The sequence below is a fragment of the Coregonus clupeaformis genome, unplaced genomic scaffold, assembly GCF_020615455.1.
Source record: "Coregonus clupeaformis isolate EN_2021a unplaced genomic scaffold, ASM2061545v1 scaf1638, whole genome shotgun sequence".
Classification (NCBI taxonomy): domain Eukaryota; kingdom Metazoa; phylum Chordata; class Actinopteri; order Salmoniformes; family Salmonidae; genus Coregonus; species Coregonus clupeaformis.
Window position 1 is genome coordinate 54,700 of NW_025535092.1, and position 23,862 is coordinate 78,561.

Genomic DNA, 23,862 nt, shown 5'->3' on the forward strand with positions numbered 1-23,862 from the left:
GCAGGTGTAAAGGGACCTCGGACTCGTGCTAAAGTATGCACCGGACAGACGCTGGAGTGGAGGATGGCCACAAACATTAGTTATTGTTTGGTTGTGTTCATTTAGAAAGTATATTATCTCCCCCAGTTAATAAATACATGTTATTTATGTTACTGATGTGATTTTATATGGTGGTAAAAATAAATGTTCAACAGTTATTGTTAATGAGACCCTAGGATATGTTAGCTATTTTAAAAAGCCTATTTCATATTTGTAGATCATCTCACCATTGTCATAGTAGCTGGATATTATGATATAGTGGTAAAGTACCATTCATATGGATTGATTTGCAGTGGCCATTGCTGCTGTGAGATGCATGAGCACAGCATTACATTATTAATATTTGGAGGTCATAAACTGGTCATATTTTGGTTGGATTTGATTTATAAGGACTTCAGAAATAAGACATCTTAGACAGGTTGGATTCTGGTCAGATTCTGGTTGTATATGAACACGTTTTAGACGTCTCCTAGAAGACGTCATATTGACGTCTAAAAAAGATGTCTAAAAACCTTTCAAATTCAACCAAAATCTGACCGCCATACGACATCGGGAAAAGACGTCATTATGACATCTTTACAACCGAGCTGTGCCTATTGGGAAGGATTAACACCCACTTTAAATTAAATTAGAAATTGAACTTCCATGTCGTCGTTCCAGTGGGAGTGTCTCCATCCTCGTTCATAAATGACAGTCCCAGTTGGATGGTTTTCAGAAGGTCCACGTTGCACCTCAAGAGCTGGTACTGTTAGTCTACCGTGCTGCAAAACTCGCCAATGGGTCGAACCACCACTCCAAAAAAGTCTGTGTCCTGTTGGAACAAGTAAGACATCATTAATGACAAAATAAAGTCTTGATGCAATGAATATCAAAACCTTCACAGATCTACTAAGAATCAATGAAAACAGTTAGCAATAAGGCATATTTAGGAAGATAGATTACCATGGCAATGAAGTTGTAGCTTTGAATTATCTGTCGGATTATCCTCATTTCCTCATCCACGTTGCTTGCCCAGACCTGGTATCTGCCAGTGAGGCTGGCAGTTTTGCAGGTTGAGGAAAGGACTGAAAACCCTGACAATTCTGCAGCACTTGCAGGGAGCAGTCTGTTGAAAAACTTCTGTGAGGAGCAATAAGGGGTTGAACGTTATCTATGCCATTCAGCTAATCATCAACAATTAACTACATTGAACAAAAATATAAACGTAACATGTAGTGTTGGTCCCATGTTTCATGAGCTGAAATATAAAATCCCTAAATTTGTGCACAAATTTGTTTACATCCCTGTTAGTGAGCATTTCTCTTTCACCAAGATAATCCATCCACCTGACAGGTGTGGCATATCATTACACAGGTGCACCTTGTGCTGGGGACAATAAAAGGCCACTTTAAAATGTGCAGCTTTGTCACACAACACAATGCCACAGATGTCTCAAGTTTTGAGGGAGCGTGTAATTGGCATGCTGACTGCAGGAATGTCCACCAGAGCTGTTGCCAGAGAATTTAATGTTATTTCTCTACCATAAGCCACCTCTAACATCGTTTTAGAGAATTTGGCAGTAAGTCCAACTGGCCTCACAACCGCAGACCATGTGGTGGTGATTAGCTGGGCCTGGCTCCCCAGAGGTCCGGCCATGGCTGCACCCCTGCCCAGTCATGTGAAATGCATAGATTAGAGTCTAATGAATTTATTTAAATTGACTGATTTCCTTATATGAGCTGTAACTCAGTAAAATCTTTGAAATTGTTGCATGTTGTGTTTATATTTTTCTTCAGTATACATTTTAAATGCAAATGGGAAATGATAGCTAGTTAAAGCTGTGTGCAGTAGCTAGATTTAACACAGATACATGTAGCTACATGGCTGGGCACCTACAGTGGGGAAAAAAAGTATTTAGTCAGCCACCAATTGTGCAAGTTCTCCCACTTAAAAAGATGAGAGAGGCCTGTAAAAAAAAACGTCAACTATGACAGACAAATTGAGAAAAAAAATCCAGAAAATCACATTGTAGGATTTTTAATGAATTTATTTGCAAATTATGGTGGAAAATAAGTATTTGGTCACCTACAAACAAGCAAGATTTCTGGCTCTCATAGACCTGTAACTTCTTCTTTAAGAGGCTCCTCTGTCCTCCACTCGTTACCTGTATTAATGGCACCTGTTTGAACTTGTTATCAGTATAAAAGACACCTGTCCACAACCTCAAACAGTCACACTCCAAACTCCACTATGGCCAAGACCAAAGAGCTGTCAAAGGACACCAGAAACAAAATTGTAGACCTGCACCAGGCTGGGAAGACTGAATCTGCAATAGGTAAGCAGCTTGGTTTGAAGAAATCAACTGTGGGAGCAATTATTAGGAAATGGAAGACATACAAGACCACTGATAATCTCCCTCGATCTGGGGCTCCACGCAAGATCTCACCCCGTGGGGTCAAAATGATCACAAGAACGGTGAGCAAAAATCCCAGAACCACACGGGGGACCTAGTAAATGACCTGCAGAGAGCTGGGACCAAAGTAACAAAGCCTACCATCAGTAACACACTACGCCGCCAGGGACTCAAATCCTGCAGTGCCAGACGTGTCCCCCTGCTTAAGCCAGTACATGTCCAGGCCCGTCTGAAGTTTGCTAGAGTGCATTTGGATGATCCAGAAGAGGATTGGGAGAATGTCATATGGTCAGATGAAACCAAAATATAACTTTTTGGTAAAAACTCAACTCGTCGTGTTTGGAGGACAAAGAATGCTGAGTTGCATCCAAAGAACACCATACCTACTGGGAAGCATGGGGGTGGAAACATCATGCTTTGGGGCTGTTTTTCTGCAAAGGGACCAGGACGACTGATCCGTGTAAAGGAAAGAATGAATGGGGCCATGTATTGTGAGATTTTTAGTGAAAACCTCCTTCCATCAGCAAGGGCATTGAAGATGAAACGTGGCTGGGTCTTTCAGCATGACAATGATCCCAAACACACCGCCCGGGCAACGAAGGAGTGGCTTCGTAAGAAGCATTTCAAGGTACTGGAGTGGCCTAGCCAGTCTCCAGATCTCAACCCCATAGAAAATCTTTGGAGGGAGTTGAAAGTCCGTGTTGCCCAGCGACAGCCCCAAAACATCATTGCTCTAGAGGAGATCTGCATGGAGGAATGGGCCAAAATACCAGCAACAGTGTGTGAAAACCTTGTGAAGACTTACAGAAAACGTTTGACCTGTGTCATTGCCAACAAAGGGTATATAACAAAGTATTGAGAAACTTTTGTTATTGACCAAATACTTATTTTCCACCATAATTTGCAAATTAATTAATTTAAAATCCTACAATGTGATTTTCTGGATTTTTTTTCTCTCATTTTGTCTGACATAGTTGAAGTGTACCTATGATGAAAATTACAGGCCTCTCTCATCTTTTTAAGTGGGAGAACTTGCACAATTGGTGGCTGACTAAATACTTTTTTTCCCCCCACTGTAAATCAAAACCTGCCTGGCCTGAATCCCATCACTGCAACATGAGGGGTGCTAGCTAGATAGAGCAAACGAACTTGGCTGGATAAACAGCTCTGGTGTTGGTTTTCTGCAAATTATTAACATTTCTCATATAGACCTTTTTAACAGCTTTTTTGGAGGAGCTTAAGTGAACCCTGGAACCCCAAAGAACTTCCGGTGCGTTTGAAAAAAGAGCAGTTTCCGTTGCGGCTGTAAACAGCTAGATTGCTAAGCTAACAGTCAGAATTAGCATTTTTGACCATAGTATTCGCGGGTGGGATTGTCCTTACGTCCTGGGAAAATTAAAAGGTATAGCTAGATTTCCCAAAGAAGCATCGCAGCGGCCTGAATTGCCTGTATGGATAGTAACGTTAGCAGCAGAGGAGGTGGCGGTGCCAGGATGATGTGTAGCATCATGATGTGTTTATCAAGTTAATAATCTATTCTAGGTAATGTCAGGTAGCTAGCTAGCTACATATAAATAGGATTGACAGCCATCCAATGTTGTTTTTTTTATGACACAAATGTTAGCTTGATCTGCTAAAAATGACAAGTTAGCTACCTAGCTAGTAGCTAAGCGAACTAGCTAATGAAGCAAGTCCTGGTCTAATTTCTATGCTTCTAATCTCAGATACAGAGACTTGTGAAAGCTGCTAAACCCTCTGTGGATGAAGGTCCCAAAGAAAGTCCCAAGTCCTGGAGAGACTTAAGGGCAGGGGCAGAACCTTCACTGGGAGGGGACGGACGGACATGTCCCCCCCACATTCTGAAATTGCATTTTTATCCCCCCCAGTTTTATCATTGGAATGTGATACAAAACGAGGCAACGCTGTGCTTTAGGACCATGCGGACGCCTCCGAGCGTTCGGGTAGGCTGTTTGGAGTGTTTATCCGACTGGATAAAAAAACAAAGTTGCGCCACTGCTGAAGGGTATATTGCCAGTGGGTTATATGCTACTGGTTTACTGTTAGAATTGGTTGTAGGACTACAAAAATAATGTCACAAGTAACAATACATAGACCTAGAACATGCATGGTGAACCTTGCTTCTAGAGATCTAGCTAATGGTTATGCAGGTTTCTCTTCCAGCCCTGACATTCTCCTTAGTATTTGTATTAGACACTATTCATTTAACTATTCAATCATCTCTTGTTTTGGAGTAAGATGAATGTCTTAACCCACTAACCATTTACATAGGCGTTCTTTGTATGATATAAAATTAAAATTAAAACTGGCTATCATAAGGTGAATGCACCAATTTGTAAGTCGCTCTGGATAAGAGCGTCTGCTAAATGACGAAAATGTAATGTAAAATGTATCATCCTGGTATAATTAATATGCAGTTCAACATTACGACCACAAGGTGTCGGCACTAGCGTTTGTTATACTACATGTTAACAAACCACTAGCTTGGTCTCATAACGTAAGGTCAATAATAAATGCCTAGCACAAGCTAGTGGTTCATACGACAGTATGTTTCTTAATTGAAACTAGCCAAGTGGGCAATAAACCTGGGTAAAATATAGTTGTGTTTTGGAGGAAGCAGACGAAGAGCTAGGAGAGACAGATTAGTGAGGGGGGAGAGAGGTTGATAGTGGGGTAATTACTGCTGCTAGCTAACTTTGACGTAAACAATATGGCCGTCAAACATTGGACTCGTATGGTAGCTACGTTTAGTTTAGTTATATTGGCTGTCGTGAGAGAAATGAGTCTAGCTGGCTATCAAGGTCAAATAATATTTCTCTACTTCTTCACATTATGCTAGCTCGACTGTGGTTATTTGCTGTGCTAGCCAAATGTAACACCACCAGAGCAAACTGATAATACACGGGAAATAAACGTTGTCTGATGATTTTGTTTAGTGGATCTGGTAGCAACAAGTGTGTATATAATTAATTTGTTAATTGTTTTGGTTGGATCAAGAAATACGAATTTATCATTTTGTGCTAGCTAGCCAACTAACTAGCTAGTTAGAAATTATGGCGCGCTGCAGCACAGGATGTAGACTGGGGAACGTCTTGGTTGCGCTTGCATTAGAACGTGTTATTGTTTTAACAGTTGAAAAGGTCTATAAACACTAGCTAAGGTTACCTAGCAACAATACAATGTCGGACAGCAAGTTATGTAGCTAGCAAGCTAGCATCCAAATGAAATGTAACTAGCTAGTTAACGTCAGCTAACTAGCCCAGTTACAGGGGAAATAATATGGAAACATGCTATGTAGGCTTGCATTGTCTTTTTCATCGTCATAATTTGAGCCAAACATCAGTCCGTTAAAGAGCCTGAATTAGCTTTGTTATCCTTAGCCTTACATACCCTGTAGTCTGGCATCGCTGTAAACGTTTTGGTATAGCTCATTTGAGTTTATGGCATCCGAACCGCAGAGTTTATTTTTGTTAGTCAATGGATAGTTGGGTGCATGCCAGCAACTGGAGGTTCAGTATTGTTTACTATATTATTTCCAGTGGATGTTGATTTAAGCCCCTTGGAGTTCCATATATAGAGATACTGATATGGAACCTCTCCCTGCAACTACACCAGTGACTTCATACCACTATGTTCATGTCATTCATGACCTAAAAAAATATCATGCTACATCTCAATACATTTTCCATAATGTCTTCAATGGAAAATATAATGCAGTTCCTAGGGAAGCATGCTGAGTATAGTTTTACACTAAAAGCGACATTGCTGACATATTGTGTAAATCATTGGATAAATAACTTTAGCAAAATTGAAGGACATAGGCACTTGTTGGACATTTATTATGTCTCAGACCCAATATCTCAAACTTGTATTTTATTTATACAGAGAATCCCAATTGAGGCCAGGATCTCATTTTCAATGGTTCCGAGTGGCTCAGTTGGTAGAGCATGGCACTTGCAACGCCAGGGTTGTGGGTTCGATTCCGACAGGGGACCAGTACGAACAAATAAGAAAATGTATGCACTCACTACTGTAAGTCGCTCTGGATAAGAGCGTCTGCTAAATGACTAAAATGTAAAATGTTTTCCACATTAGCTTCGCATATCCACTAGGGGGCATACTCTCACTTCTTGAAAATGTCCACAGCTCTTGTGTGACCCGAACTATTTTGTGACCTGACGTGCACGCCTAGGCAATTGTTTGTTTAAATTGGATAAATAGTACAAAGTCCAATTGCAAACAATACAAGTTGTTTATTTATCTGTAATACTTGGCACATGGCCTCCAGATAGAAAGATATGATCATATAGTGTGAAATGCTTCTCCCCGAAATGTCCCTGTGCAGTGAAAATCTGCAGTCCCTCCTTCTCAAACGTCACAACTACCGTTTACTATAAAATATCAGTGAAAGCACAGCGCGCCCATTGAGTACGAGACTCTGGTTGTTCAAAGCGGGCAGGAACGTGAGGGAGACCGGCACTGAGTTAATACCAGCAACAGATGATGGAAAATAAAAATAAAGAATGGAGAAAATGAATTTTGTCATGATTAACTAATGAAGAGGGAAAACTGAAGATGTCAAGGGTGTGACATTTGAAGGAAGAACAGAAAGACAACAGGTTGAACCAAAAGGGGTCTCAGATAGAATACATTTTCAAGAATGATCTGGACTATTCTTGGAATGCACAGCCGGATAGCACCCAGATGACACTAGCCCTATCTTGACAAGATGGGATTCCTCGGGGGAAAGAACTCATTGACCACTTGAATGCAAAGAGATAGAGGGTAACATTTCTCCTGGAATTTAGTCCAAATTATTTGGTGTCTTTCTGTTGACCCTTTACCATACTTACAAAAATAAATAAAAAGCATCTTATTAGCTAAGCAAGGGCAGATAGAAATATGCATTTGGGCAAAGCACTTCTGTTTTTCCTCCTGTTGAACTGTGTGACAATGACTTTGTCACTATCCACTTGCACCACTGTGGACATAGACCACATAAAGAAAAAGAGAGTAGAGGCAATCCGAGGACAGATTCTCAGTAAACTTCGACTAACCAGCCCGCCGCAAACAGTGGGTCCGAATCAGGTACCGTTTCAGGTGCTGGCGCTCTATAACAGTACGAAGGAGCTGATCGAGGAGTTGGGGAGAGACAGACAGCAAAGTTGTGGACAGGATAACACGGAGACTGAATATTACGCCAAAGAGATTTACAAGTTCAATATGATTAATGGACCACCAGAAAACAGTAAGTACTGTTCATGTATCTATTTTACGCGTTTTACGCATGAAGGCCACTTTTCTATCCATGCCCTTTGTTCGTTTTGTCAATAAATCATGATCCTACCAAACAGCTGATCGTGTTGCCACCGTGGCTTCTATTATGTTAGGTATCCTACTGATCAAAAGCCTGATTATTACATGTAAATAGCCAATTTCTCCATGTAGAAAGTCTAAGCAGTCCAGGTCTGATGATGCTTAATTTCTTAATCTGAATGTCACAGCTGGTGAGCAGCGCATGGATGTAATATCAATTTATGGTGGTTTGCCATGAAAATGATTGAAACTAAGCATACCTCTCCAATACTGAAATAAGACAGCAACTTTTTTATAATTTCCTGTAGAAGAAGCCAATAAAGCCAATTTTTGACTCCGCTTTAAAATATAATTATTCTGACTCCCCTGCAGAGTTAAGCCCCGTGTCCAGTTTATTTTCGTATGTTATACATGTCTGTGTGCAATGCAACTTGTCTGTGATTTATTTTATAGAATTTGTCATTGGCTCCCTTCAACTGGCCATATGTTAATTCCAGCTGAATTAAATTATAAAAGCATCCGTAGATCTGCAGCGTAGGCTAAATACTGTAAAAATGTAGAGGAAATGTTAACAAATTATACTAATCAAAGAACGCAAGAACGCCTTCGCTTGGGGTGCGTTCCATCAGCCGGAGATGAATTGGCCAACACAACTTAAACGCATGGTCGCGTCTGAGCAGTGGAAAGACCACGCGCAATGGAGAGGGCAAAGAAAACAGTCTAATTGGAATAAGCGCCATTCCTCCCTCATACCTCACTCAAAAGCCATGGGAACTCCCAATAGCGGACCCAGCACACGACCGTCTGAGATTCCATTGGAAAAAAAAAAAAAATTCAGGGACTCCATCGATTTTAGCATTCCTCCAACCACTGCTCCAATTATCCTTTCTTTCCCAACTCCAAATATACATTTCTCCAAAACCTTTGTTGATACATTGCTGAAGTGTGCACAATACATAATAAAACAACGTTTTTTTTTTATTGGCACTATTTAAAAGTTCAAACACAGCTAATTCAGCTGCAGATTGGCTTGTGCACTAGAGCAAAATTGCTCATCCCAATTACCTGTATAAACCGCCCACAACTGATTGTTCCAGTCTGATCAGAGTGAGAAGTTTATTGGAAGCTTCTCTCTCTATTGCAGTGAATTTTCTCAGGAAGGGAATTGTTTACTAAGTGGAAGACTTGGAAGCAGTCCTATTCACTGTTCAGGGGCTGGATCATTGCATCATGTTACTGCTTTAAGATCAACATGGCAGGTGTTTCATGCTATTCAAAGACAGAGCAGAGCTTCCTCTGGCAACAGCTCAGGCCCCTGTGTCAAATCTGTTTATTGGGTCCCACGAGTGCTTCTGACTCTCAAAATAATAACTACTACAACCACCTTGGTCTAGGGGTGTAGGGACAGGTGCTCTTTACTTGTCAGTGTTCCAATTATTTGTCTTTTTATCTAAACAAGCAAACACCATCAGATCAAATTCATAGCAAGCAATGCACTGGGTTAGTCAGATTTATATATAACAGAACAGATGACCTGGAATGACATTCACTCTCACAGGATGGGTTGCCAAAAAAAACGAACTGAAAGCCACATCCCTAATAAGCCACGAATATGACTTCATTGAGGCATGTCACAGTGCTTCTATGGCTATATACACCATGCCATTGCCTATTTAATTTGTTCATTTAGCAAACAAGACAGCTCATAATCCAGTGCCTTTATCACAGTCAACTCACCTATATTTTGTCTTTAATTAGCTTTAAAAATGCAAAATAAAAATATCAGCCTCATGGCAAAATGTGTAAAATAGCATGAGATGAGCTATAAAACTACACATTTTCCTCTCTGCCCCATGGCAAAATGTGTATAATTGTAGGAAATTAGCTTTAAAACAGCAACATTTTCTCTCAGCCTCATGGCAAAATGTGTAGAATAGCATGAGATTAGCTATAAAACTTCAACATTTTCTCTTTGCCCCATGGCAAAATGTGTACAATTCCACGAAGATAGCTGCTTTTTGGAGCCCACCCACATTTCTGCAGGCCAACCCACCAACAAATTTCTGGCTACGCCACTGCCTTGGTCAGAGTCCGCAAAACAAACAGAGGTCTGATGTGTGGGCTGTGGGCTGCACCAGTCATGGCCAGGAGCCCTAGTCACATCACCCTGTCAGTCATGATCAAAGTAAATAAACAGGGCCTATAGGCCACAGTTGTCACTCATTGGCCAAGGAACTAGACTAATTATTTTTCATACACTTACGTAAATGTAGCCTACAATGCACTTTTTGTACTGTTTTAAAAAAAAAATCATTTTCTTTGTTAATGTCCAGCTACACCCTCTAGAGTAGATTGTAAGGGAGGGAGAATGTTTGTCCCCTCATTAACAAGGCCTGCAGTGTTGTCGAATAACCACTTTTCTCTTCCCTTCACTTTCCATTAAGTCATTTTCATAAGAAGTGTAATGTCTGTCACCAAAATTAAATTTTATTGGTCACGTATTATGTTCCTAGCTCCAACAGTGCAGTAATATCTAACAATACAAAACAATACATGCAAATCCCCCCCCCCAAAAAAGAAAGGAATTAAGAAATATTAGAACGAGCAACCACGGTAATACAGTAAGGCATATTTTAAATCCATTTCCATAATCTAATGGGGTATACATACACTCTCTTTGGAAGGTGGGAATGTCTTGGATTATAGTCAGATTGGTGCTTTTTCACTCTTTTTATTATTCAGTTACAGGGCTGTGTAAGACGAAGCAGAGACTTTCCCTCCCAGACTCATATGCTTTAATAGCTAGAATAATTTTCCAAAATACTCATGGTACCGCTAGTTAGGTGTCTCTGAATATAAACAGTGTTTATAAACAGTAAAGCTGTGGATATGACAAGTGCAGATGGTAGCCATTTGGCAAACACTGGTAGAGGAGCCAAACTAATGACACAAGGGCCAAGCGTCTCCATAATCCACAACACTCAGTCCTAGGTTTGGTTTGGGGAATGAACTCCAGTTGTACTCACTCCTCCACATATATTAGCACTCATTCATTGTCTTTATGTTTGCTTTTGACTAGTAAGTCTGTCCAAAGACAACCATTGAACCATCTAAGAAAACCACCTGTTGGCTCTCATAGCTGAAAATTAGGCAGAGACAGGTTTCTTTAGAAGAAAAGCTTGTAGTGAGTGGTCGGTCTGGCATATGGCAATCATTGATTCAACGTCGGGAGGAAAGGAGAAATATGTGGACCGGCGCTGAGGACAGCAGTGTTTCTGATATATGGAATGGCAGAAAAGTGATGTCATCCCAGGCAAACAGACACAGAGTCGTCGTCCCCCCCAGCCATTTTCCCCTCTTCATCCTTGATCAAGTGGAAAAAAGCTGTCTTACTTCAGCAGAGAACTCCATCACATTATCTCATCTAACGCAGTCAGCCAGTCAGCCAAAGGATCCATGTGTAGAGACTTACTCAGGACAGGAGGGCTTGAAATGGAGAGGATTGGCTTGGTCCACACTAGAGCATTGTGTTTAAATGATAGTACCTCACACAGGTGATCAAATCTTTGACAAAACAGTATGTTTTTATGGGCATGATCAGTACTTCAGTTGCAAGAATTGGATTTGGATTGGAATTTACTGCTCAAGTTATTAAGTTTAGTCATCTGGAGGTAGCTATATTATTTTATTGACAGATTAGAAAGCATGATTGGTTACTTATTTTTTAAAGATGGAAACGTTAGTTGAAAAAATGCTAAGTAATATTTATGGCCTTCTGGATAAGCCAGATAAGTCTTATAAGATTAGTTTGATAGGTCATTTAAATATACTAGAATACCCGTTTTTGCAGCACCGTTGCCATTTTTCACTGGTAAACGAGGTCCAGACTCCTCAGCAGCTGACCAGCACCTGCTTTCTATGCTCCCCATTTCCTTTGTTTACCTTCACATAGCTCCCTGCTTTGGAGAGACTGACATCACGGCACTGGGAACAGGCTGATTGCTGGGATTGTTTGATGGGAGCTTCTGTGTGATGTCACCTACCAGGGCAGGGAGAGGAGAGGAGCTAGCGTGGTGGGGCATCACAGACACAGGAAGCAGAAGGGTGAGGGTGGAGGGTGGAGGGGGGCGTAGGGGGAGCAGTGTCTGTCTGGGGTGGAAGCTTTATGAGAAGCTTTAGAGCAGAGATATTCAAAGTCTGGCCCTAGGCGTTCATATGTGGAGGGTTTCACTACTGTTGCAACCCTTACCTAATACTCTTCTATTGACCTAGAACCCTCAAACTCAACTCTGGACCTCTAAGCCAGTTCCACTGCATTTCTTCATTGTCCCCCCTAATCAGGGACTGATTTAGACCTGGGACACCAGGTAGGTGCAATTCATTATCAGGTAGAACAGAAAACCAGCAGGCTCCGGACTTCGTAGGGTAAGAGTTGAGTACCACTGACTTAGAACATAAATATATATGGTCAACTGCTCAACATTTTGACTACATCACACTTCTGTCAAGGTGTTGGTGGATGGTTTCCAACTGGTCCTCAGAAGTCAGCTTTCTCAGCTCCACAGTCTGGACTCCATGGAAGTCATTGCAGACACACAGCCACAGAAAAGAGAAAGGTTACAAAAAGCAGGACCTCAGTTTCAGTCCCTTGAGAAAAGTGGGAGAGGTGTTTGTACCACTTCATGTTAAGTGCCTTGAAAACCATGTATTTACATAGTAGTTACATAGGCAGGTGATTACACTATAATTACAGTGTAGATATACTTGTCGGTTCATATTAAGTGCCATTCATATTACAGTGTAGATTCATATTAAGTGCCATGAAAACCATATATTTACATAGTAGTTACATAGGCAGGTGATTACAGTGTAGATACACAATTCTACATAGTACTTAGTTTGTAGTATGTAACTGTGATACCTGTTTGTGGTTTGTGTCATTACACACAGGTGTTATTACATATATTATTTTTGCAAACAGACACATTTGGTCAGCTGACAAAAGTTACTATTTTCACAATTTTCACAATGAATCTCGAAAGAACAGTGAACAACCTTGAGAAATGGGGAGGGCTACAATGTAATAAAAGTTTGTCGCATTGACAAATAATCTATTTTGAGGGCCCAGAGAAGCTCTTTGGGACATGTTTTGGTTGTTCCAGATAAAGTTCAGGTCAAGATTCCGCTGATATCAGCATCCTCATGCTGCTGAACCAGATCTGATAATGGAGAGGAGAGAGACTGTCAATTAGCCTGCTGTGTATTTCACTCTAATTATACTAGCAATCCCCTGCACTCACAGCCATGGAACATATTACCTTCAGACCCTTGGCAAAAATAAGACTTAATGTGAAATCCACCTAAAACCACTGCAATGGGAAAAATTAGGTCATCCAAAAGGAAACCAAAGACTTGATTAGAATTTCAAATCTCCTCTCAAAGTGGGGCTTTCCACCTTCTGTGGGGGAGACAGAGGGACACAGGAGAAGAGAGAGAAAGGGACAGGCCAAGGGAGTACTCAGCCCTTATAGATTGTGAGGAAGCACAGGACAGATATTTGGCTGGGGGTGAAGAGTCAAGACTGAAAAGGTCACTTGAAAAAAACAGTCAATGGAAATATTGGATAATGGCAAAGCCACAGTGGAATAGGATTATGGGTCATAGGAAGTTTAGGTAGACGTGTAAGCTCACAATCCATTATACACAAACATCCTTCTCCATTGTTATAAACAGATCAAAGGTGCAATGTCCTTGTTAACCACCACCAGCGAATCACAGGGTCTCTATTAAAGCTCAGGCTTGGGGTAATAACTTAGCGATGGCTTGGCTGTAAATGAGTGTTTCCACTTTGCTCGTAAAATGCTTGCCGTGTTCTTGTTTTGCTCAACAGTTTTGCTCAACACTGCATGCGCTCGGCCTGTTAAAATAATAAACGATTCAATGGTATTTTGGGTTGGAAAAAAAGAAAACGCTTCCTTGACTGGCAGTGCAACAGGAAGTATTTCAGAAGAGGGCCATCGAGAAGTGTTCTGTGGCTGTTACTGTAACTACTGTACTGTACTACTGAAGCGGCGTTCACTGTCTGCCTTACACAACCACACCACACAGGTTGACAGGGCTTGTTCCCCTTCCAATTCATTACTCAATTGATGGCTAAGAGAACATTAAGGTGCTACTCTCAGTTATACACTCAGCCCCTCTGACAAACAGTCACCAAAGGACTGTCTCTCTCCCTTACAACACATCAATTGAACTCGTGTTCTGTATTTACCTGCATGTGATTGCACATGTTGTGAGCTGAGCTGGTTGGTTGGTTGTTCCAGAGAATGCTTGGCTTCTGTCCTAGCTTTCTGAGCACCTGTTGAGCTCTGGATCAGGAGGGAGGGAGGAGGAGCACCCTGCCATCTTAGACCAGCCTGTTCAGTTCCACCAACACATGGGGTATTTGGTTTTGACTTCAACTTGTTGCTAACTCGGACTGCACAAAGCATAAACAGATGGCCCAAAGCTTAGTTTTATTCACTGGCAATGGTTGGAGAATGGTTAACTGTATTTTTTCTGTTGTGATGAACATTTGTTTATAGTGTCAAACACTACGAAATGCAGAAGATATAGATATTTCAATACAGAGTTTAGGCTGTGTACAGAGTGAGGACTTTAGTCACAGTCCTGCTGTGTGTAAGCAGGGAGGATTACATCATTAGAGTTGTGTTTTAAGGTGGCTCACCTTGTCTCTGTATCCTGCTCTGCAGATGACCTTCCCTACTGCCCCAAGGGCATCACCTCCAAGGTGTTCCGCTTCAATGTCTCGGCCATGGAGAAGAACTCCACCAACCTCTTCAGAGCCGAGTTCCGAGCCCTTCGTGTCCCCAACTCTAGTGCCAAGAGGAACGAGCAGAGGATTGAGCTCTACCAGGTGTGTGAATGTACTATTTAATTCCCACTGTACTCAAGCATGCAGGGGGGGGTAGTGATCCAATTCTCCCATATGGCTCAATGCACATGGGATAGTGTTGGTCTACATGGAAAGAAGAAAACATTTATATAGGTCCCCAAATTCCTCTCTCCGCTTTTTAAGTGATGATCATTATTCCATGTGCCTGAAGTCAAATGGATTCTACATAAGTACATTTGTAAAAAAATTTAAGAGCGTGCTACAGCAGACTCTGAGAAACTCTAGATTACCGTTTTGCAATCTCTCCTTTCACAGCTGTCAATCTCCGAACTTTTGTCCAACCACCCTTTTTTCAAGTTCAGTTAGATGTTTTCAACAGGGGATTCAGACATCTGCACCTGGATTTGTGTGTTTATATGATGTGTGTTTCTGAGTGGTTTGTGTGTGTCCATGGATTGTGGGGTGTATGTGGAGTGGCGGGGATGGATCTTTGCTCGGTTTCCTCATTAATCTCCAGTGAGAGACTGGGAGCCATGATCAGGTGCCAACATTTCCTGCCAGGGAGACAAGCGCCTCCGGCCCGCATACCGCCTCTGAGGCGGGCTCTGCTCAAGCCAGGGCCGAGCTCAGCTCAGATTGACTGGGGGATTAAATGGAGCGGTGCCCCCACACATAGCTGGGAGCTGATTGGCAGGGGCTGGCACTGGCCGCCCTCTCTCGCTGGGTCCCCTGTTTCCACAGGAAGCCAGATTAGATGCTGACAATGTTCAGGGACCTGGTTATCCAGCCTGCTGTGGGGCTAGGTGCTGCTGTGGCGCTGAGCCCCCCACTTCACTGGCCTCTACCTGTTCACAGAAACCTTAGGTGTTGTTTAAAGTGTGGATCTCTACATCCTATGCCTCAGTTTGAGACGTAAAGTACACTTTCATGCTGGTATACAGCACATACTCAGAGACGCTCAGAGATCTGAATCAATGGCGTCTCTAGCAACATATGCAGTGCCTCATCCTGACTAGACCAGTGTTAGGAAACCCAAAATGTTGAGAGCCCAATTGTTTGAAATGCAGATGGGAGGGACAGCCAGGTTCTCATTGGCAGTACGGCTACACACAGGCATTAACTTGCAAAATGGGGATATCAACACAGGGAGTCACTTTTTCCGTGAGGAGAAGACGTTTGGCCCAGGGCATCCTGGAGTGTCTGGCTCAGGCAGCGCTGGCTGGGTTGCCGTCTGGTGTGTGTGTGTGTGTGTGTGTGTGTGTGTGGGAGAGAGAGTGAGCATATGCAGCTGGGTCACTCTCTTACCTCTGGCTGGTAGATCTTGCGGCCAGACGACCACATAGCCAAGCAGCGCTACATCGGGGGCAAGAACGCCCTGACCAAAGGAATGCCAGAGTGGGTCTCCTTCGATGTCACAGACACAGTCAGGGAATGGCTCATGTACCGAGGTGAGTGGACCAAAGCCCTAATGGTCCCTGTCTCATACCATATGTTGCATATCAAAGCATGAGCAAAGGGTATTTTGAAGCTCAAGTTCATTTGGACAAAGAAAAATGGCCTCAAGTTAAATACCACTTCCTCTTTTTCCCCTCAGAGACCAACCTCGGCCTGGAGATCAGTGTGCACTGTCCCTGCCACACCTTCAACCCCAATGGTGACATTATCGAAAACGTCAACGAGGTGCTAGATGTCAAGTTCAAAGGTAAGATGACACGAGGTGCCTCATTTTGTATGAAAATCATTTTGGCCTTTTCCACTGCTCATCACAGCCCCTCTTTCTTTCCGTACGAGCTCTGATTTAGGAAAAGACCCTCTGAAGTCTTATCCAGTGGGCCTCAATGGTTGATAGTTATTTGGCACTTTTTTTATGAGAGAGAGAGCGGGAGAGAGAGACAGAAAATATCATGGGAATACCATTGGTCTGGTATCTCACTTAGCATTGGGGCCCCCTGGTCCTGGGAACGCTCCCCTGACTGGCTTGGCCACAAGGAATGTGCTTCCACGGCGCTCAGATGCTTGGCCCCGAATTAAGAGGGGCGTCCGTATCCACCGGCAGCGTCTCTCCTGAGATCTCTACTGCTTTTGCTATCAGGGGCAGATTGGATGAGCAGACACTAACCCAGGGGGAGGACAGAGGGACCAGCTCTGACTGGTGGAGGTGGAGGAGGAGTGGGGTTGAGTGGGTGATGTCTGAAGTCCAGCCTCTCACCAGTGAAGACAATGCTTTTAAAACGTTACAGAAAGTACTATGACTAAAACAGCAGTGATTAATAAAAATTCTGTATAACTGACTCAATCAGACACATTCATGCACAATTCTGTTGAAATATTTGGGTTAACATTTGAACTGAACTTTGTTTTCTAATGGACTAGGACTGCACTTCAGCTTGAATTAACCAAATTATCCAATTTTGTCCAATTTGAATATGGAATATTGCAATGGAATGGTCTTGGCCTATGTACCGTTTCATCCACTGATGACACTTACCTCTGAAACACCTGACGTTCCTGTATCTTCCTCCTGTAGGTGTGGAGGGTGACTACGATGAGAGCCGCTGGGACCTGGGCAGCAGACTGAAGAAGCAGAAGGAGCAGCTCTTCCCTCACCTCATCCTCATGATGCTGCCTCCTCACAGGCTAGACGCCCAGTCCTCATCCCGCAGACGCAAGAGAGCCCTGGACACCAACTACTGCTTCTCGTAAGTAACCACCTCACTCTAGTAATTCAATCTCGATTTTAGAGTGCATGTCATATATTTAGATGATAACTTGCTGCAGGATGAGTAGCCACATTTGTGTCCAATAGATGAATAGCCACTAATTACTCCTGTAAGAAATATAGTAGGTCAAGGTGGATCTCAAATGGCAATGTGTCTTCTCTCATTTCTAATTTACTTGGCAGAGGAGCGTTAAGCATACGAATAAGCTGGTTAATTTGCTATCAGATAGTCTCTGGCATTGCAGAGGCATTACAAGTCGAGATCTGTCCCTGTATTAAAGTGTACAGCAGCTACCTCCTTCCCCTCTCTTACACACTGTCTCCTCTCTTCCACTCTGGAATCCCTCTGTCAGTCTGACTAACAGCAGTAAGACACCTGGGCTGCCTCCAAGAGTGAAATAAGGACACACCTTCCAGTGGTATTTCTGGGCTTCTCAGACTGCATGCATGTAGTGAAATGTACCCAACTTGGAAATAGAGTGTTTCTCCTTCAGGTAATGTATTTAATTTCTTCATAAAGATCACTCTCTCTCCCCTGCCTGCTGTAGCAACTATGAGGAGAACTGCTGTGTGCGACCCCTCTACATTGACTTCCGCCAGCACCTGGGCTGGAGGTGGATCCACGAGCCTAAGGGATACTATGCTAACTTTTGCTCCGGGCCCTGCCCTTACCTACGGAGCGCAGACACCACACACAGCTCGGTGAGACACAACTTGTACACCACTAATGACTCATTACCCTGTGTTACAAATAATTATTACCACACAAACACTAACTGACACAATGGAATGCAGGCACTTACAAGCATGCATGTTGGCACACCTAAACAGACAACACTCACCTAGACACTCTTACAATCTGATACCCTGCGCCTTCCCATGCCAATATGACCAAATACCAACCCATAGTTCATCATCACATTTCCCAGTCTTAGTGCAACTTGTATATCTAACTTAAAAGTCTAACTCATTTTTTACCGAAATGAAAGGAAAAACATAGATTTTTGTAGTGATTGTCCCTGGTCTGACATCCCCTCCCTTCCTCCATCCCTCCGTAGATGCTGAGTCTGTACAACACCCTGAACCCTGAGGCATCTGCCTCTCCCTGCTGTGTGCCTCAGGACCTGGAGCCCCTCACCATCCTCTACTACGTGGGCCGCACCCCCAAGGTGGAGCAGCTCTCCAACATGATCGTCAAGTCCTGCAAGTGCAGCTAAGGGCCCCGGCCCAGCACACTGGGATCTGACATGGCCCGCACGGCCTGAGGGAGTGGAGGGTGGCGTGCTGTCTGTCCCACCACCAAGAGTACCTCTGTCCACCCTCATAAAACTCTCCACCCTCCTCATTCCTCAGCCGAGCCCACTCAGAGGGCCTGCAGAGAGAGACGCAGCCCACCACTCTACCCACAATCCCCAGGCTGTGTGTCCAAATGACTTTCAAACACCACTCCAGACCCAGCCATCTCAACATCAACATAACTTTTTATTGGCCTTTTACGATGGCTATTTTCTTTTCAACGTCAAGTGTTTTTCCTAATTTTCTTGTCAATATTTCAGCCTTCTGAACTGCCTTTACCTTTGTGCCATATGACCACGGGCATTCAAAGCCAACCTCTGAACAGAGGAAAAGAACAGACGGAAGCTGTTCTAGCCTTGACCACTGCCTACTCAAGGACATACAGTAGTTGCAGTCAAAAAGAGAGACCCACTGAGAACCTGAACTTACAGTGCAAATGAATAAATCAAAGGGGCTAAAGCAAAAGATCTGTCAGACTTTTGTTTCCTAAAGAGAACCATCCTTTTTAATGGAGGGATAACACAAGGCCTTGATGCACAGAACAGACTGTCCATGCTGGAAACTAGCGCGGTGCGCACCACAGCTCCCTAACATTGTTAATCTAGGACAGATGCTGATGGACTCAAATTACTGGTATCTTAGGAAAAATACAACATGCTGGAAAACAACTTTTATTCAACAGCGTATCTTCATGGTTATGTTTACCTCTATTACAGTACCTTGCAAAAGTATTCACCCCCCTTGGCGTTTTTCCTTTTTTGTTGCATTACAACCTGTAATTTAAATTGATTTTTATTTGGATTTCATGTAATGGACATACACAAAATAGTTCAAATTGGTGAAGTGTAATTTAAAAAATAACTTGTTTGAAGAAATTCTAAAAAATAAATAACGGAAAAGTGGTGCGTGCATATGTATTCACCCTCTTTGCTATGAAGCCCCTAAATAAGATCTGGTGCAACCAATTACCTTCAGAAGTCACATAATTAGTTAAATAAAGTCCACCTGTGTGCAATCTAAGTGTCACATGATCTGTCACATCATCTCAGTATATATACACATGTTCTGAAAGGCCCCAGAGTCTGCAACACCAGTAAGCAAGGGGCACCACCAAGCAAGCAGCACCATGAAGACCAAGGAGCTCTCCAAACAGGTCAGGGACAAAGTTGTAGAGAAGTACAGATCAGGGTTGGGTTATAAAAAAATATCAGAAACGTTGAACATCCCACGGAGCACCATTAAATCCATTATAAAAAAATGGAAAGAATATGGCACCACAACAAACCTGCCAAGAGAGGGCCGCCCACCAAAACTAACGGACCAGGCCAGGAGGGCATTAATCAGAGAGGCAACAAAGAGACCAAAGATAACCCTGAAGGAGCTGCAAAGCTCCACAGCGGAGATTGGAGTATCTGTCCATAGGACCACTTTAAGCCGTACACTCCACAGAGCTGGGCTTTACAGAAGAGTGGACAGAAAAAAAGCCATTGCTTTAAGAAAAAAATAAGCAAACACATTTGGTGTTCGCCAAAAGGCATGTGGGAGACTCCCCAAACAGATGGAAGAAGGTACTCTGGTCAGATGAGACTAAAATTGAGCTTTTTGGCCATCAAGGAAAACGCTATGTCTGGTGCAAACCCAACACCTCTCATCACCCCGAGAACACCATCCCCACAGTGAAGCATGGTGGTGGCAGCATCATGCTGTGGGGATGTTTTTCATCGGCAGGGACTGGGAAACTGGTCAGAATTGAAGGAATGATGGATGGCGCTAAATACAGGGAAATTCTTGAGGGAAACCTGTTTCAGTCTACCAGAGATTTGAGACTGGGACAGAGGTTCACCTTCCAGCAGGACAATGACCCTAAGCATACTGCTAAAGCAACACTTGAGTGGTTTAAGGGGAAATGTTTAAATGTCTTGGAATGGCCTAGTCAAAGCTCAGACCTCAATCCAATTGAGAATCTGTGGTATGACTTAAAGATTGCTGTACACCAGCGGAACCCATCCAACTTGAAGGAGCTGGAGCAGTTTTGCCTTGAAGAATGGGAAAAAATCCCAGTGGCTAGATGTGCCAAGCTTATAGAGACATACCCCAAGAGACTTGCAGCTGTAATTGCTGCAAAAGGTGGCTCTACAAAGTATTGACTTTGGGGGGTGAATAGTTATGCACGCTCAAGTTTTCTGTTTTTTTGTCTTATTTCTTGTTTGTTTCGCAAAAAAAAATATTTTGCATCTTCAAAGTGGTAGGCATGTTGTGTAAATCAAATGATACAAACCCCCAAAAAATCCATTTTAATTCCAGGTTGTAAGGCAACAAAATAGGAAAAATGCCAAGGGGGGTGAATACTTTCGCAAGTCACTGTATGCAACAGAATCATGTTTTAGGGATTTTTTTCTTAAATGAAGCAGACTTTTCTGTTGTAAAAGACGATGTATGTCACTAAGTGAACGTGTAAATGTTTTTATTGCTATTACTCTTGAAAACACTTTAAAAAAAATAAAAATGGTCTTGGAAGAACAGATGTTATTAAATGTTTTTATCTGAAGGTAATCATAATTTGTGGATATCAGTGTAAATTCAGCATTTAGGCCCAGCTCAACAATACAGCTATTCAAATTGAGGTCCTAGTCCTGAAACGTATTGATAAAAAGTGTTCACTTTCAGAGGTGCAGGAAACTTATTTGATTGACCTTTTTTTTATGAAAAAGATACACTGCAACCATTTAGAATACATATAGACACTGGCATGATCAACATATTGCTACCGATATTAATGGACTTGCTTTGAAGTGGTCACTATTGGTCACCACACTGTTTGGTCCTTACAGTACAGCAGTTGGGGAGACACAGGCAGTCTCACAGACATTCTCCATCTGTGTAATGAACAGTACTTCTGCCAAAACGTCACACATGAATCACATGCAGGAACACACTCTTCATCACATTCTAAATCATTATTATTTTTAGCAAAGCAAAACAGTCAAAAAGTCATCTAAAACAACAACAAAGTTTATGAAATCAAACATCAAACCCTGAGTACATTCACTACACAAAATATGCTCTGAGCATAGGGGCAATGAGACAGACATGCTATAGCCTTTGACCTCTCAGGTTGTAAAGGTGCAAACACACATGGTCAACATTGTCATTGGTATATACCGTTCCTGGAGAGCTACCCACCTGTAGGTTACAACCCCAGTTGTAATTAGCCTGATTCAACTTATCAACCAGCTAAACATTAGAATTGGGTGTGCCAGGACGGTATCTCTCAATGAACATGATTGGAGCCCTGCTGTAGAGTACAGACAAACAAGGGAGTGCAAAAATGAGAACTGTAAAGGCAACAATAAAACTCATTCAAACATTAAAGTGTCCTGCTAGCCAATTTAACAAGTCATGAAGAGAGGAATCCCTTCAGTATACATGGTTGAATGGGGGGTGGTTGGTTCCCAAACACAACTTCAAGACTGCCTCACCTGACAGGAGTTCCTTTCCTTGCTAATTTCTCAGTAATACAAGAGATCTTTGAGACAATCTCTAAAATACTGCTCAATTTCTGTCGATATCTCTTGCCATCCTAAACTTGCTTACACAGCAAACCTGTTTTTAAACGGAGAATGAGGGGAGTGGTGGAGCACCTCTCCCTGGCTGTACAGTAACTGCTATAAAGTATAAAGACTATACTCTGAGCTCCAGTAGTAGTGCCGATGGGGGCTCTGGTTGGAACCAGCTGTTGCTGGGTGTCTGTCACTGAAGTCTTTCTATAGCATAGACAAAAAGACAGACAGACAGACAGACAGCAAGGGGAGAATGAAGGAGGACAACTGCTGCGATAGGGGCTATGGAGTGGACGCTGGGGGGTGGGGAGATACAGAAGGCCACTGGAAAGTATTGGGCTGTGCAACAGATCCCGACCTGCGTCAGGCACAGGGATTCCTGACAGGGCAGGCTATCTTTCATGTTTGCGGCTCCATCACATAGTAACAGGGCCTGATGTGATGTCAGACATGTCAGCGGTTATATCCATTTGTTGTTTCCTACCCAGCATGCACCTGTGGTCATATGCAGATACACCTCCGTCGGCAAGGTGGAGTGGCGTCGCTCCCATCCTCTCTCTGGTTCTCCCCTCTGTCATCTGAGCTTGGACCTCTGGCCCTGAAACAGTTGGCTGTACACAGAAAGACCTGTAGAGGAAAGAAGATAACTGACATGAACACAATAATAATAACAATTGGGGTTAACATCTAATGTTGCAATTTCAAGACCCGCTCTTCATTGTGCAGTAGTTAGAAACTATACTACCGTGGGAGGAGATCAGGGCAAAAGCTGGGGAAGAAAGTACTCCATAGTGCTGACTGGTGTATCTTACACTTCAAAAAGGAGCATTTGGAGCCAATTTCAAAGACAAATAGTGTGAGGAGTTGAGCCAAACTTGAAAAGTTCTATAATGAATTTTATTTAGCTAATAGTTGCAAGAGTATGCTAGATGTTTGAATTGTTATAGGGAGAAGAATGAGTCTGAGGACTATTAGAAATATAATAGTCTGAGGTATTGGATGTAGAAATAGTTCTACGTGCAAAACCAATGGAGAGAAAGAGGGGAATCAGCTGGCACACTGTCCTGGTAGGGCTGTGTTACTTTTCATGGCCAACGCAAGTATCAGTGGAGCTGCCCAGGCAGCCACTGGACATCAGCCCCTGTCCTGCTGACCCGTTACCCCTTGCCCTCTTGCATATCACCTGGCCTAGAGCCAGGCATCCAGTAGAAAAGGAATTCCAAGTACAGTTGGAGCTGCTGTGTTTGTGCTCCCAAACAGTATTCCCTTTCATTCCCTCTCAGCAGACTCTGTTTATTTTGGTGCTCTTTTACACCGTGGGGCCTGACGGAGCTGGAAAGCAAAAACATCTCCCCAACTTCCAATCCGATGACATGACCGCTGGAAGCGTCTTTTTCTAGCTCAGCAAAAGAAAGAGAAAAAGGCCAATATTCCCCTTCCTTTCCCCCCTGATAGTAGCCTAATGCAGAACAAAACCTAATGAAACAAACTGCCTCCAAACATATACTAGATTACTGCGAGAAACCAGGACCTGAGATTTGTCTGAATTGAACATGACAACTGGGAAAAAAACATGCCAAGCGAGGAAACTAGTTGAAAAATAAGAATTAGAGTGATGTGTCTTTAC

The 23,862-nt window shown here is 42.8% G+C and overlaps 1 protein-coding gene and 1 long non-coding RNA gene across 2 annotated transcripts; one reads left to right on the plus strand and one right to left on the minus strand.

Annotated features, from left to right (window-relative positions):
• Positions 1 to 463: 463 nt before the first annotated feature.
• On the minus strand, positions 464 to 5,966 carry LOC121544447. The gene is made up of 3 exons (XR_005996117.2): positions 5,840 to 5,966; positions 982 to 1,158; positions 464 to 850 (listed from the first exon to the last, which is right to left on the minus strand). It is a non-coding gene; the product is annotated as an uncharacterized LOC121544447 (long non-coding RNA).
• A 920-nt stretch (positions 5,967 to 6,886) lies between these two features.
• Positions 6,887 to 19,456, plus strand: LOC121544909 (transforming growth factor beta-3 proprotein). The gene is made up of 7 exons (XM_041855149.2): positions 6,887 to 7,697; positions 14,518 to 14,681; positions 15,979 to 16,108; positions 16,255 to 16,362; positions 17,188 to 17,359; positions 17,928 to 18,081; positions 18,438 to 19,456. Exons 1-7 carry the CDS (start codon positions 7,352 to 7,354, stop codon positions 18,594 to 18,596), a joined length of 1,233 nt encoding a protein of 410 aa, XP_041711083.1. The 5' UTR covers positions 6,887 to 7,351; the 3' UTR covers positions 18,597 to 19,456.
• Positions 19,457 to 23,862: the final 4,406 nt, after the last annotated feature.